At 45.3% G+C, this 15,046-nt stretch overlaps 2 protein-coding genes across 2 annotated transcripts in view; both read left to right on the top strand.

Annotated features, from left to right (window-relative positions):
- Nucleotides 1–11,567, top strand: part of LOC104965812 (uncharacterized) — a 24,644-nt gene extending 13,077 nt beyond the window's left edge. Inside the window, exons 2-16 of the mRNA XM_010794825.1 lie at nucleotides 583–3,562; nucleotides 3,799–3,940; nucleotides 4,105–4,245; nucleotides 4,359–4,407; nucleotides 5,718–5,854; nucleotides 6,099–6,202; nucleotides 6,301–6,411; nucleotides 7,058–7,318; nucleotides 7,426–7,499; nucleotides 8,179–8,388; nucleotides 8,505–8,568; nucleotides 8,642–8,770; nucleotides 8,893–8,966; nucleotides 9,178–9,247; nucleotides 9,412–11,567. Of these exons, the coding sequence (XP_010793127.1) occupies nucleotides 593–3,562; nucleotides 3,799–3,940; nucleotides 4,105–4,245; nucleotides 4,359–4,407; nucleotides 5,718–5,854; nucleotides 6,099–6,202; nucleotides 6,301–6,411; nucleotides 7,058–7,318; nucleotides 7,426–7,499; nucleotides 8,179–8,388; nucleotides 8,505–8,568; nucleotides 8,642–8,770; nucleotides 8,893–8,966; nucleotides 9,178–9,247; nucleotides 9,412–9,552 (4,677 nt within the window). The 5' untranslated portion in view covers nucleotides 583–592 and the 3' untranslated portion in view covers nucleotides 9,553–11,567. The remainder of the gene's footprint in view (nucleotides 1–582; nucleotides 3,563–3,798; nucleotides 3,941–4,104; nucleotides 4,246–4,358; nucleotides 4,408–5,717; nucleotides 5,855–6,098; nucleotides 6,203–6,300; nucleotides 6,412–7,057; nucleotides 7,319–7,425; nucleotides 7,500–8,178; nucleotides 8,389–8,504; nucleotides 8,569–8,641; nucleotides 8,771–8,892; nucleotides 8,967–9,177; nucleotides 9,248–9,411) is intronic.
- Nucleotides 11,568–11,615: 48 nt separating this feature from the next.
- The window catches only part of LOC104966429 (disco-interacting protein 2 homolog C-like), a 43,750-nt gene continuing 40,319 nt past the window's right edge, over nucleotides 11,616–15,046 (top strand). Inside the window, exon 1 of the mRNA XM_010795616.1 lies at nucleotides 11,616–12,237. Coding sequence (XP_010793918.1) covers nucleotides 12,159–12,237 — 79 coding nt within the window. The 5' untranslated portion in view covers nucleotides 11,616–12,158. The remainder of the gene's footprint in view (nucleotides 12,238–15,046) is intronic.

The following is a 15,046-nucleotide window of genomic DNA, read 5'->3' as shown; positions in this document are numbered from 1 at the left end:
ACACACGACACACACACACACACACACACAGTTCTCTTACATACACCCTCGGGGATCAATCCGATGTCAAACTATCTCCAGTCCGTGTACCGGGTCGCCGCTGGCTGCTCTGTCGCGTCATTACGCCGTCAGGGTGAGGGGGAAGGGGGAGGGACTTCGGAGGGGGAAGAAGGAAGGAAAGGGTAGGGTGGTAAGTCCAGGAAAGAGGGAACAGGGTGACTATGGAAAGAGAAACACACACACACACACACACACACACACACACACACACACACACACACACACACACACACACACACACACACACACACACACACACACACACACACACACACACACACAAAGTGGTGTGCGCCCCTCTGTTGAGTGGCGGGGACATGTGAGCTCCTTCACATTTGCTATTCTGGGCAGGGGAGGGGAAAACTGGGAGGGAAGCAGGGGGAAGCAGGGGGGAGTAGAGGGTCTTTTCTCTTTCTACATGTGGCTGAGCCATCGTGAGGAGCTGCTCATGATTTTGTCTCGTGTTGTGTAGGCTCTCAGTGTGTGTGGCCATAGCAGTCTTGTTTTTTATTCCATCTTTAGGCCAAAGAAGATGGGGTGCTGCTTTAGTAAGGAGCTCAACCCTGGCCTGCCCTGCGAGAGGAGCAGTCTGTTACAGCCTCCGCTCCACGACGGGGTGAGTGAAGGGACAGACCAGGTCAGGCAACTTGCCGTGGCTGTAGCTCAGCATGTGTGCTTGGACGAAGAGGAGACGTGTGTGGCAGACGCAGTGGCCCAGAGGAAGCCTGCGGAAGATGAGGAAAGACATCCGGGACTGGACAACAAAGTTTGTAGAGAGGGGGCCGCGGTCAGCCGGGACATTACCACTCGGAGTAAGAGGGAACCTAAAGCAGCCGGCACTCACGGAGAGAAGGAGGCTATTATTATCACAAACATACATTCAAACAGGAACACAGAGCCAGACATGACACAGACTGCCAGGCCCAGCTGTGGCCCGGCTCCGTATATGGAGGTGCGCACACGGAGTCCTGCCGAACACAAGAATTTGGATAATGCCACTGTTAGGGCTATGTGGTTCAAACAGCTTCCAGAGGGGCAGAGGCCCAAACCGGCAAAATGTCGGTCAGCTCCTGCCAGGTTCCCCTCTCGCTCTGCTAACAACGTCACCGAGAGCGAGGTGTCAAATGACCCCCCGCTACCGGTCGGCGCGTACGAGGAGACGCAGCGGGATTCACCTGAAGCTGAGCTCAAGGAGGAGGAAGATGAGGAGGTCAGTGTCTTTGAAAAAAGGACCCGGAGTTTCTACAGCCTATGTTCCATTGACGCTGACGACCTTGAACATGACCACGACCCACAAACCCAAACAGCTGGCTTGGCACACTTGGTGCAAGCAGCTGAAGTAGAAACAGCTGTTCTGCCTTGCATAGTGGAGTCTCCAGTCTTCAGCCAATCACACGCAGAGGCCTCCACAGTCTGCCACCAGCTGTATATCACACAATCTAAAATGACCAGCCAGTCACATGACGAGGAACCAGCTTCAGTGCAATCGCACGCTGCGGGACATTCTACCGGCCTCACACATACACCCTCGGACAATTCACTCTCAGAGGAGGAGACTCTTCATCCTGTTGTTTCTCCACATATGGCGGACCCTCAGTGTGACACGCTGACCCCCTCCCAAGATCAGATAAACAGCGAGGAACGTCAGCCTGAATATTTCAATTGTCAGACAGCTGCAAAGGACAAAGATGAACCTAAGGATGACATGTTGATGACGTCACACACATGTCAAAGTGCATGCGAGGAGGAGGAGATGATGGTGAAGGGATCAGAGGAGTTGCTGAGTCTGTGTTCAGAGAGAAAGAGTGTGTACTTTAGGGACCACAGAGCAGAGGAAAAGTTGGATCAGAGTGTGGATGCTGACTTTAATACTCTTGAAATTCCTATGCATGAGTCTCACTCGTTAACAGAGCAGCATATCCTTGGTTCACCTCCAGCAGCAGAAGCTCTTGAAGCGGATACTTCCAGCCGCAGTCCTCCTGACCTCATCATCAATCCTCTGCACAAGGAGGGGGATGTTTTGCCTCCATCTCAAGGAGACATTGAGTTGGATAAGCCCTCCCTAAAGAGCCAGGCTACCCCCATGAATATCTGCAGAGGCCTGGGTGAGAGGGAGGATGTTGGTGACAGCGGAACAGCAGATACGACTTTCACCAATGTTTCCTTCGTCTCCACCAACTCTGCTCTGTCATCTCTGCCCACCGACTCCCCCTGCCATAACAATCTGACTCCTCTATCAGACAAACCCACATCTTACTCCATCACATTCGACAAATTAGATGTCAATTCAAATGACCCAACATTTGATTTGAGCAGCGTTAAGCCTCTAGATGTTAATGCTTCATTCACTGAGCGTAGTGATGTGAGGTTTGACGACAAAGAGCCTGACAGTTCTGATGTGAAACCTGAAGGTGTCCAGGTGTCCCTTAAAGATTTCTTAGATGAGACTCTTGCAGCTGTCCTCATGAAAGGGGACGACGGACAGACTGAAAAAAGAACAGAAGTCTGTCAGAGCAGCAAATCTGTTGAGAGAGGTGATGTTACAGATGTTTTTCCTGAAATGACTACTTCCTGCACTCCACCTCCTTCTCCCTCATCTCCATTCAAAACACTTGAGGATGCAGCAGAGCAAAGTTCATGTCCAGAGCCTGAGACTAATTCTACTGAGAGCAGACAAGTCCAACTTGAGGTAAACCCGTCCTTTAAAGTTGTTAGTGATACTTGTAAAGAAGGTGAGGAGACAACAGCTGCCCAGGGGATTGATGTGCAAATCAAGCATGAATCTGCAGAGAGAGTAGAACAGCCCCCCCTCGCTCCACCACCCTCTGAACTTGTTTCCTCTGACTATATCAACCCCAACATTGACACTGTAGAATGTTCACCTCAACCTGGTGATTTATCAAATGACATTCACTCAGGAGAAATTATTGCAACTTCTGCACTTGATTATTCTCCAGAAACTGCCAATATTTCAACCACTGAGACACCGACCCAAAGCATCATCTGTGACGAACCATACATGATTCCCAATGACTTCAGCTGTCCGGATGATTATGTCTCAGTTTCGCACTCCCAGGAGGACGACACCATGATCCCTATGGACATGGGTCAGGTGGATGTTTATGCCTCAACCCCCTCCTACGAGATACACTTCCTGGGTCAGGAGCCGCCGGCGACCACTGAGGAGGGAGAGCGGGAAGGAGGGATGAGGGAGATGGTGTCAGAGCTGCTGGGAGAAGACGCAGACTCCTCCGTCTGCCGCCTCTATCCTCAGCCCTGGATCAAGCTGGGTCTGGAGGAGACGTGCGGGGCGTGGGCGCAGGGAGCGTCGGCCGCGGAGCCCAGCCTGAGTGAAGGTCTGACGGGCTGTGACCTGGAGCACATCCCCGCCTTTGTCTCCGAGCTGCAGCCCTCTATGGCTCTGCTGGGAGCTTACCCCTGCAGCACAGTGATGCCTCAGGGACCCTGTCTGTGGGAATGGCAAACAAATTGCACTCAGTCTGTAAGTGTGAGACAATTGGGTTCAGTGAAAGCATACTGTTTGATGTGGACATTATATTGGTTTAATACTCTCAACTACACCTTTTGATATCATTTTGTCTGTTCTTGACATGAAATATCAGTTTTTAAGTGTTATATTCATTTGTTCTTTGTCACAATATATTGTTACACTTAAATACATCGAAATTAGCTTTTCATGTTAGAATAATATTGCTGGGTTTTCTTGTTTTCTTTCAGGGACCTGTTGCTGCCCCCAGCCTTAACCCTGAAGCTGAGGTATGGACCAATCACAACTTTAACTTGGACGTCCCTGGCCCCGCCTACCTGCAGGCTGAGCAGCCATGGCTGCAATTCCCCAACGATCTGACGAATCCGGAAGGTAGGCTGAAATAAAGATACTCCCTGTAATGTTAAATTAAATTGAGTTATTTATATAATACTCTTTTCCAGGAGTTATTTTGTGGAGAAAAAGAAGCTAAACAAATGATATGGTCTGCTTGCAAGTTATGGTTAGGGCTTGGTGGTAAGATGCTGTGTTTTTAGTATACCAGCCAGAGTTCCAACTGGAGAACATGTGCCTGGATGAGGCCGAGGTGGAGGCAGCTCCCAGCACACAGGAGTACCAGATGCTGCCTGTGGAGGACCCTGTGGTTAATGAAGACCTCATTGAACCAACAGTTACAGGTATCGATCAAATCTAGCCATTTTATTCTCCATTTTATATTTACTTTATTCATATTTTCTAAAGCAATGACTTTGTGGGCTCAGATATGGTAATAACTTTCTTTGTATTTCAGATGAGGCCAGGGAAGAGCTGAGGACAGTTTTGGAATCTTGCCTGACCAGGTAATGTCTCACTCAGAGTTCCCGTTAGAATCTTTTTTTGCCGGTAAAAATGTCCTTTAAAGTTTCAATCTTCCGGACAAAATGAGAAAAGTGCCGGTCAAAGGTCTTCTTTGTTATTTATTGAGCTTTAAAACAAATTGATATGATTCGATATTAAACAAAGTAATTATAGTAGATTAACTACATTATTCAAAAGGGTACAGTAATTTATAATAACATGGGAATAATAAACGGAGCGCTCTCTCCCTCTCCTGACAGCCCATCAGTATCATGCAGCTTGCGGATCCAGAGTGACCCAACAGTAAAACTAAACATATCTATAACTAGTTTAGGTAGTTTGAGAGGTAATTAAAATAGCTACGTGTGATATTCTAACCTGAAATGTGTGTTTTGTCCGCTCACAGCGGTGACCCGTCAGATTAGACTTTACTCGCGTTTATGTCCATATCGATCAGATCTAGCTAATGATATGACCACCTGCTTATTAAAAGACACCTAAACAATAACCGTCGCTATGCAACCGGGTGAGGCCACAAAGTATAGCGCAGCATTATGCATTTGTTTACATGCCCACCGGAACCCCGAGGCATTACCAACAGATCAACGCACAATCAACCCATACAGGACATCTCTTTCTCCATATTAAGTGTTAGACATTAGAATTGACTATTCTTGTCTGTCACATACTCTTTTGTCTGTCACATACTCTTTTGTCTGTCACATACTCTTTTGTCTGTCACATACTATTCTTGTCTGTCACATAAGGGGCGCAACTGATGCAGTATTGCGCTAAGGGGAAATTATTTTGACCGGAGAGATTTAGATTTGCCGGCCTTCAGCATATTTTACTGGTCATAGTTTTTTTTAAACTATTTTTCTTTTTTGTATTACTTTTAATATAATATACTTTAATATTGTTTTAATATTGTCTGCTTATCTGTATTATTGTGTTGCATTGTTGGAGAAGCCTGTGACCTAAGATTTTCAACGACATAATTACTCTGTAGCTATGTTAGTTTGACAATAAAGAACCTTGAACCTTGGTAATTACCGGCTAACGGGAACTCTGGTCTCACTATTATTCTCCAAAAAGCATGTCTTCAAATAATGAAAATGTCAAAATACCCAATTGTGTTGGTATTCTGGCTGTCATTGTGCTCTGTTATTTGACCTCTATTCCACTGAAAGCAATTGTCCTTGTCTCTTGAGGCGATTAATGTAATTGCTTTGTTTTGTTGGTATGTGGTCCAGCATGTGTGACACATTTAGAAACTCAAACTCAATAGAGATCTCTTCTTCTACCCCTGCAGGGAGTACCTTGGCAACGACCTGTACCTCAACTCTCAGATGGACAGCGACCAGTACGTTCCCATCTCAACTCTGGCCAGCCTGGACAAGATCAAGAGTCTCAGCACGGACCTGGACCTCATCGCGGACATTCTGAAATGTCAGTGTCTATTTCTACTCATGTGTCTGACTGAGCTTTTATTTAGGGTGAACATTTTACCACCCGGCAAATTCTGGTACTATCCTGCTGTTAGTCGTTTATTTAAACAACCACAAGATTTTTCTTTGTAATCTCAGACCCTTTTAAATCCAACAATCAATTAATTCCAGAAGATGTTGTAGTTAGGAGTGTTCTTTTGGTTGATAGTCGTCCTGAGACATGCTTTTCTCTCATTGGCCGACAGCCCTGCCCATGGTCCAGGTGACTCCGTGTGGACAGAAGGTCCGTCCCTGTCAGAGTCGATGTGTCGTCATCCTGCGTGAGATCCCCAACACCACACCTAAGGAGGCAAGAACCCACCTGACTCCTCCCCTCTACTGATACATTTAAGGGTTTTTAAATGAAAAGTCCACATCTGACAGATTTATATGACTGTTTTACTGCAGGAGGTGGAGGCTCTCTTTGATGGGGAGAACATTCCCAGGTTCCTGAGCTGTGAGTTTGTGAACAACGATAACTGGTTTGTCACTTTCAATTCTGAAGCCGACGCACAACAGGTAAGAAAATACTGCTAAACGCATTTTGATCTTTTGAATCAGTGAATTAAAGCTTTTGATGTTGGTAATTCGACAAAGACTACCTTGGTAATACAGACTAAGAAAGGCTATGCAGGGTTTCTGCGGGGTCTTAAAAAGTATTACAAGTTGATAAATCAATTTTAGCTAAAATTAAGGCTATTAAAAAGTATTAAACTGCATTTTCCAAGGTGTTACATTTTGTAGCTTGTTTTCAATAAGTATATCAATTGTCCAAAGAGGTTGTATTCTACAGTCTGCCTGAATGTAATCATTGCGTAGGTGTGTAGTGTGATTCTGTGTAGTTTATTTATGGCATCCCGTTGGATTTAACGTCATCTGAACAGGACATCGCGCGCTCACTGCTTGATAGCGCGCGAAGGTTGTTAAACAACATCGTTATGGGGAAATGCAAGTTTGCGTCCAAATGGTTGGAAGATAAGGAGGAAGGACAATCAATACTATATATAGTCAATGTGAGGTGAAGTGTGTCGCCAAGGTAACCGGTTAAAACTCAAAGTGGCGATGAGGCCTTATGGAAAGGGTCTTAAAAAAGGTCTTGAAAGGTATTACATTTGACTTCAGGATTCCTGCATATACCCTGGCTATGTCTCTGTCCATGTTTTAGGCCTATAGCTACCTCAGAGAAGAAGTTCGGGAGTTTAAGGGAAAGCCCATCATGGCGAGGATAAAGGCCAAAACCATGGCAGTCACTTCCTTCGCTCCAAAGAATGGCTTCACACCCAACCAGCTGGAGCAGAGTGCCAGTCCCTACAACTCCTACTACCCCCCCAGCAGCTTCCAGCAGACCTGCCCCACCCAGCAGCTGTTCGACTTCACCAATGAGGTGTGGAACCAGGATGCACCGGGATACCAAGAGTTTGCTGAGGTGAGTCCTTTTTGATGTTAAAAAAGAAGACATGAAGTTGTAGGGTTTGTTATTTTGTGAACATCGAACAGAGTGATAATAATTGTGTGCTCATGTTTTCTTCTCAGCAGCATCAAACCTTGATGAATGACTTCATGAACGGATTCTCCACCTTCAAACCTTACAACCCACACCGGCAGAGGTATCTACAAATTAGTTATTGTTATAATATGGGCTTTGCTAAGTAGTATGAATTTTTAAATCAGCGAATGCGGCGCAGTTTTTTTATTTTCTGCAGGTCTTTTTATTATATTTAAACCCAGTAATTCTGCACAGTGACAATTATAGGGATTAAGCACACTTAAAACATTTAAAAGGTGCATAAGGACAAATATGTTGTCATTTCCAAAATGTACCAATTGATCCAAAAATATATAGTAGTTGAAACCTCCATGAAAGCTGTTAAAACAATGACATTCAGTACGGCTTTTGTTAGGAGAAAGAAAGCTGCTCCCACTTTTCATTTATTTACTTTAAAAACATTTTGATGAGACTTGTAATGATGTGTTGAGTCAGTCACTTCTTAATCTTTGTGTAGATAAATAATAATAATAATAATAATGGATTACATTTTTTATTAGAGCGCTTTTACAGGTGCTCAAAGCGCTTTACAAATACACATTACACATATTAGACATGTAAGAGTTAATACTGTGGACATTACCCACAGGAGCAAATGCGGGTAAAGTGTCTTGCCCAAGGACGCAGTGGCGGCCGAGGTGGGATTCGAACGGGAGTTCACCAACGCCCCTTGATCTGATGACCAACGCTCTAACCACTGCGCCAAAACCGCCCCATAAACTCTATTTAATTTCTTCCAGGAGAGGCTCAAGGTGGTCAAACTCTGGAGAGCGTTGGCAGTCCAATCAGAATGATCCTTCAAACCCATCAGAGCAGGCATCAGCGGACCGCTCCTCTCCTCCCATGAGGCCGGGGCGGGGGCGGTCGCGGGGGAGCACACGCCGTCCCAGCAGAGGAGGGAGGACGGAGCCCAGCAGGCAAACTGCCTCGCCCACCTCTGATCGGGGAAGGTAAAGGAACATCCAGTCTGATTTAACAAGCTTGGGGACTCAAGTATATCTGTTCAGTCCTGTTATGAATAATCCTGGTTTGTATAACTGAAAGCTGCTCTGCTGTGTGTCTGAAGGAGAGGAAACTTCAGCCAGAGGAGGAGAGAGCACGCCAGGTCATGGGAGAAGTCTGGTGGCCGTGTAAGTAGCCAGTAGGTTGTAAGTGTTAGTGCATTTCTGTAAGTTGTGTATTAACTTGTGTGTGTTTGTGTAGAATGGACCGGGTCAGTCTCCTCCTCGTCAACCGTCTCCTCCTCCTGAGCTCGGGCTGATGAGCTTCCCTCCTCTTCCTCCAGCAAATGCTGCCATAGCAACGATGCCCGCAGCTAACGGCAACGTCAAGGTGACCGAGTCTCTCTGTCTGACACACACACACACACACTCTTTATCTGAGTCTCAAGGACAGTGTCTACTCATATTTAAAGCCCAGACTGTAAAACCTTGACACTGGTGTGTTCCTCTCAGGGTCCAGTTAAAAGCAGCAGCCCCCGTGCAGCAGCACCAACACTGTCACCAGAGCCTGAACTGACCTCAGAACAGTGAGTATCGCCGAGACAGCAGCTGGAGGAGGATTCTGCTTTGCCTAATCTCAATTATTACATTTACTGTTTCCTTTTACTAACAACATGCTAAGATCCACAGCACATGCTCCTCCAGTTTCTTTTTTCTTATGATATTTCCCAAGTGGACTTTATCAGTTTCCTGTTGTCATGGTGCCAGTAGTGATTTTTGTTTTGTTTGTGTCTGCAGCAATGTGAAGGAGTGTGCAGAGACGACCAGTGAGGACACACCAGCTCAGCTTCCAAAGGAAACGGTCACAGTAAGATTCTTTATATGCATTAACACTAGTATATGTATAAAATAACAACAGAGAAGTCCTGTATACTCTTACACTTAAAAAGATCATTGTATGTTGTTTGAAAGCCAATAATGTGGAGGAGTGTAAAAGTATGAAAGTCCTCACACTGTGCTCTGATTGGCCAGGAGTCCAAGAGGCCAAGCTACGCCCAGATCTGCCAGGGAGCGACCTCCAGCGAGTCGGTGGTGCCCGCTGACCTCGTCTCTTCAGAGGTGAAGCCCGTCCCAACCTTTCCGGGACCGGAACCAGCTCCATGTCCACGCTGATCAGCTCCATGTCCACGCTGATCAGCTCCATGTCCACGCTAATCAGCTCCATGTCCACGCTGATCATACTGGGTGGAGAAAAATACCCCCTTTTTTTTTTTGTCTTTAAAGGTGTCAAATAAGTTGAAAATGTATAATTGTGTTATCCCATCCTCAAACCAGCTTCACATGAGGAATAGTTAGTGTGTACAGAGTGATGTGGTGTCACTGGTGCAGGAAAATACTGCATTTAGCACCAAGCTAACTTTAAAGTCAACTAAATGTACATCTAGTTGTAAAACTAACCCTTCATAGACACAGCTGACAGTGTTCATCGTGTGGGGGGGGGGTCTGCTGAGCGGTTCAGGACAGAATGGACCGGTGCGGTACAACCCCTGGGGATATTTAAGCTTACTTTTCAATGTTAGGAGCAGCAGCTGTTTAGAATCTGTAAATGTTGATCTGCAATGTTTCTTTAGTTTTATTTCTTGGTTTGTAGTTCAGATTAGTTAGTTGAGGTATTGATTTAGTCTTGTTTTGCTGATGGCACTGGCTCTTTTTGTGTGTGTTTGATGTTTCCTCGCTGTACAGGATGTTCTGCCATGACTTTTTTTTCTCTCTAAATATTAGTACCAGTAACCCAGTTTGTTTCTATTTTCAGACATTTGTGTCATTCTGTAATGAACCACGGTCCAGTGTGTGTCAGAGTACAGGGAGGATCAGACCTCTGTATTGATTTGATCTTGATAGTCCAAGAATCGAATTGAACTTGAAAGTATTTTTCCCTTGAAAAGCACTGAATATTACTTCTTTATCTTTGCATGCGTTTTTTAAGTTTATTTTAGAATTTAATTTATGTCGTTTTTATAATTTATGTTAGATAGGAGTTCTTGTTTTGTGTTAAAGCTTTAGTCTCACTTGTGTTGATGTAGGGAAACTACTAACTGGGTGTGGTAGTTTCTCAGCGTCCATAAATGAGCACTGTTACAGCACAAACAGCTTGATTTGTATGTGAGAACTTCAATTTAAATTCGTCCAATGATCTTTTGTTTAAAATATGCATTTTTAAATGTAGAACAGTTGTCATGGAGAAAGAGCGGGTATGGTTGTGGCACATGTTATTTTGTTTGTACAGATGTACATATTTTGAACAAATATTAAAGTGCCTTTGAAGTTATAAATATGAGTTTGTTATGTGTTAATGATGCAAAGATAATGGACCAATCAAAGCTTTTCTTCCCCAGATCACACGCATACATAAAAGGTTTTATTTTTCCATTTGTGGGAAAGCCAAAAAATCCTACACGACATTTTACTGCTGTGAGTTATCTGCTGCAGACCCAGAGTTACAGCACTGTTTTTCTTTGGTGGCGGTACTGTCATATCTCCAGCAGATGGCACATGAGTCCCATTATAACGGCCTGTTCTGCATTATGTGGCACCACCACTTGTTTATAGAGGATGATTAGATTCCTGGAAGACTAGGCCTAATGAATGGGATGTATAATACTAATGAAATACGCTGTTTTAGATGGACAGATTGAGGCCCACTCATGCGCCACGGCCACATTAGGCCACAATCATACTGGACTTAATTAAAGGCCGCTTGACCTTTTCATATTAATCTCATTATTCTGTTGAGGTTTGGTTTCCACATGCAGATGCCCCATAATGAATGACCACATCTAAAGGCAAATCCAGAATCATAAAGGAGACAGGTTATCTGCAAAAAGAACATCACTGACCAATATTTGAAAACTATATGAACTACAGTTTGTGTAAATTAAAAGATCTCACTGTCAGAAGTTAGGTAAAATTAAGTCAACATTAGAGGAAGCAGGTAATTTCAAGTTATAGAACATTTCTAGTAATATTAGTTTATAATTCAAACAATACTGTCACTCTCAAAACAATGGCCAACATTTAGTAACCAATAAATGACCTCAAAGTGCTTGGATTTAAACAGAAAACTACTCCTCAACACCAAAGTACTTATTTAAAACTCCCTATTAAATAACAAAAATAATCCATAATTAATATTTTAAGTAAAGATAAACCAAGTGTATGAAAAAAACAACTAAATTCATAAAAAACCGAAATGGATATTGAAGCTATTTCATTTGTAAAAATCATGTTTCTGTTCTTATTTAAACTAAATGATTGTTATTTGAAGCTACACCGTCACTGTGCATGTAGGTGTGGTTGCTCGCTGCGCCCCCTGTCGGTGATGACCGGCACTACCGCCTTCCTCTGTAGAGTCACGTGACTCCAGCGGTAAGAAGCTGCAAACGGCTGCGCGAGCCTCATCATCATCATCATCATCATCATCATCACTACCACAACCTCCGCAACGGCAACGTAGAGAGCCGAGCGCGTGCCAACCGGGTCTTTAACGATTCAAGGAGCCGGGCGCCATGGCGGGCCCGCGTTGAAAACGAGACCCAGATTTATCCTCTTTGTTCTCCCTCGACGACTCGTAGGCTTTCCGCGCCTCACCGAGGAGGGGCCGCCGAGGAGAAGCTCTCCCTTTCCGAGCGAAGGAGGAGGCAGGAGTAGCAGCAGCAGCAGCGGCGGAGGAGGCGTCGGCAACGGCTGAACCGGGAGGTGTTTTCTACCGCACGAGCCGAATGGCGGACCGTGAGGCGTCGCCGATACCGTTAGAGATCCGAGCCCGGCTGGCGGAGCTGGAGCTGGAGCTGTCAGAGGGTAAGAATTTAATTTTTTTTAAATTGGGCGAAAAAAACCTCGTCCCCCCTCCTCCTCCCTCGTTATCTCATCACCACCACCACCACCACCATCATCACCATCCACACCGGGACATACTAACGGAATCTAGCCGTTCATTCCTGCGGCCCCCTCCTCCTCCTCCTCCTCTCTTCCTCCTGCTCCTCCCATCCAGATGTTTGTCTGCCGGCCCGGGCAGCTCTGTGTAGCCGGTAGAGGATGAGGGCAGAGCGGGAACACACTGCGGGATTGGGCCGCTGGTCTTTGTCTCCGCGGTGGTGCCGTTTAAAAAAAAACACCCGACCGGTTCTCCGGTTTTGGGTCCGAAAAGCAACCTATTGTTTGACCTTGAGATGTTGACAGCCTACCTGTAATGGTGTGTGCGGGTGTGTGTGGTCAATAATTGCATTGCGATGCAACGCTGCGTGCAGAGCCGCACAGAGGGCAGTTTGGCTGCTGATGCCCGTGATCTCAGCCTCCTGCCTCTGTGCTTTTTGGGCCTGTGGAGCAGATGAGGGTGAGGAGGATGCTTGGGTATATTTTTCACCCCCACCCCACACCCAACCCTCTTCTTTTTCCATAAACAGATACAAACACTCTCCTTCTATGGGCCATTGAATCTCAATCATAGCAATCCAGCCTGGAGTTATTTCAGTATAACCCATCTCAGATAGGAACATGGCATGTCTTCCTTATATAATGGAGATGGCATATTTTATTCATACAGGCTTGGGAAGGCCTACATTGTGAGGGAGGAAGCCTACATACATGCTGGATGTGAGCCACCCTGTTGCCTGAAATGAAAAGAGACATTTGTGTAATTGTGATGCGCCGCAGCAAACCAGGGTTAATGATGTTGCTTTGCAGCAAAAATCCGATATTGCGCCGTTGAAGGTGAAGCTGTAGATTCAGCTTTACTCGTCTGTCACTTGTGTCAGGTCTACAAAGCCTGCAGTGAAAGCTGCCTCACCTGCAGTAATGTGCAACTGAAAACAGTCTCAGGGTCTCCAGCATGATGCAGAATAGATGCTGTGTTAAGGGTTTAATTTCTGGGGCGAATTCGGAATAATTAAGCATGAAAGGGGATCAAATGTATAAGTAGAGACAATCAGGAATCTGCGGCTTTAATCCCTAAAAACATCAGTGCTAGTCTTTGAAATCCCCCGAGAGCAGCCAAACCTCGACACATCAAACTGTCCCTTTCCTCCTGATCAGCTTCATCATTAATAAAGCCTTTATTTTCTCTCACTGCAGTGAAATACACACGCACGCTGAGGTAAAAATGTGGCAGCTGCAGGCCTATTGGAGCCCCTAATCCAGCCGGGAGTGTTTATCAGAGCAGAACCTGCTGCTGGCAGATGTTATTAATGATGGATACGGCGGGAGGAAGTGGAAACGTCACAACAGAACATCAGACAAAATGAAACACTCCTTAGATTCAGGTGTGTGTGTGTGTGTGTGTGTGTGTGTGTGTGTGTGTGTGTGTGTGTGTGTGTGTGTGTGTGTGTGTGTGTGTGTGTGTGTGTGTGTGTGACTGGCAGGGTTATTGGATCCCAGCAGGCTGACAGGTCTCAGTGTGATGGACGTGTCAGTGTGTCTTTCACTGGTGGTGGGTGAATGTGTCTGCTATTGGTTTGTGAACACTAGTTCTTACAATGTAAGTGTGCATGATGAGGCATCTTATTAAAGAAGCTTAACATTGGAACGGAAAGAGAATCACTAATGTACATCACAAGTTCCCAGACATCAGGCTAATGTCTTCTGTTATACACACTCTCCAAAACAGACACAAAAAATAAACCGATGAAACGCACAGCAAAAAAATAATACATTGAATTTTTTGAAAATCTTGAGGCTTAGAAATGTGTTCGAGAGAAGCAGCTGAAAACAGGAAGTATTAGGGGCCTTTGCTTCGTAAATGACCTTAACAAAAACAGTAATCAGTCAATAGTTTGCATGACTCCTTTCAGCAATCACTTCATAAGAGGAAGCATCCCGAAATTCAACAAAAAGAGACCTTCTGCAAAACCACTACTGGCAGGGAAGTAAAGCAAGTCTTCCTAACAAGGTTTTCAATTCACAAAGACCTCTGCTTCAAATAAAGAAGATAGTTTGAGGACACGGAGCAGTGGTTGTTATTGAGATGCAGAGCAGTGAACCTCAGGCAACAATTTCCTGTCAGATTTGATGGCACGAAACTTTTTATTCTGCATCTTTGAGAAGACGAGCCGACACACTCCACCTGTTTATTAGATAAAGTCAGCAATCAGCCGAGCTTTGGCAGATAAGCCTCTCTGCCGCTCCATCGCTTAGCGTCGCCTAAATCACATCATCTCTGGCGTATTACTGCGACCTCCAGGCATTAGGCGATGCTCTCCAGCGCTCTTATGCAGAGGGACGCTGAGAGGGGACAAACAGAGCTGACCATGCACTTGTTGGATGATAGCGGGATGGGCCTCTTTAACGGCCTGGTGGATCAGGAGCTGTGTATGGAAACAACCTCGAGTGCTCAGATGTCCAGCAGACCTCAAAGTAACCGTTAGAGCCTTGAAGCTGTCCCTGAAGATGCTCTGGGGAGGTTTTGTGTGCATTGTTTTTTGCCAAAAGCATGTTTAGGCCAATAGAGAGGCGAAGTCCCGCCCTTTCCGGGGGAGCTCCATGGGACCTTATTTCGGAAAAAGTATGTATTGAAGTTAGAGATGTCCCGATCCAATCATGTGATCGGGGATCGGAGCCGATCACGTGATTTTCAAAAGATCGGAATCGGGAGAAAAAAATCGGGGATCGGGAT

The sequence above is a fragment of the Notothenia coriiceps genome, unplaced genomic scaffold (assembly GCF_000735185.1).
Source record: "Notothenia coriiceps isolate Sejong01 unplaced genomic scaffold, NC01 NC01_scaffold00037246, whole genome shotgun sequence".
NCBI classification, from domain to species: domain Eukaryota; kingdom Metazoa; phylum Chordata; class Actinopteri; order Perciformes; family Nototheniidae; genus Notothenia; species Notothenia coriiceps.
Note: the sequence above shows the minus strand (reverse complement) of the source record. Positions and strands in the feature narration are given on the sequence as shown.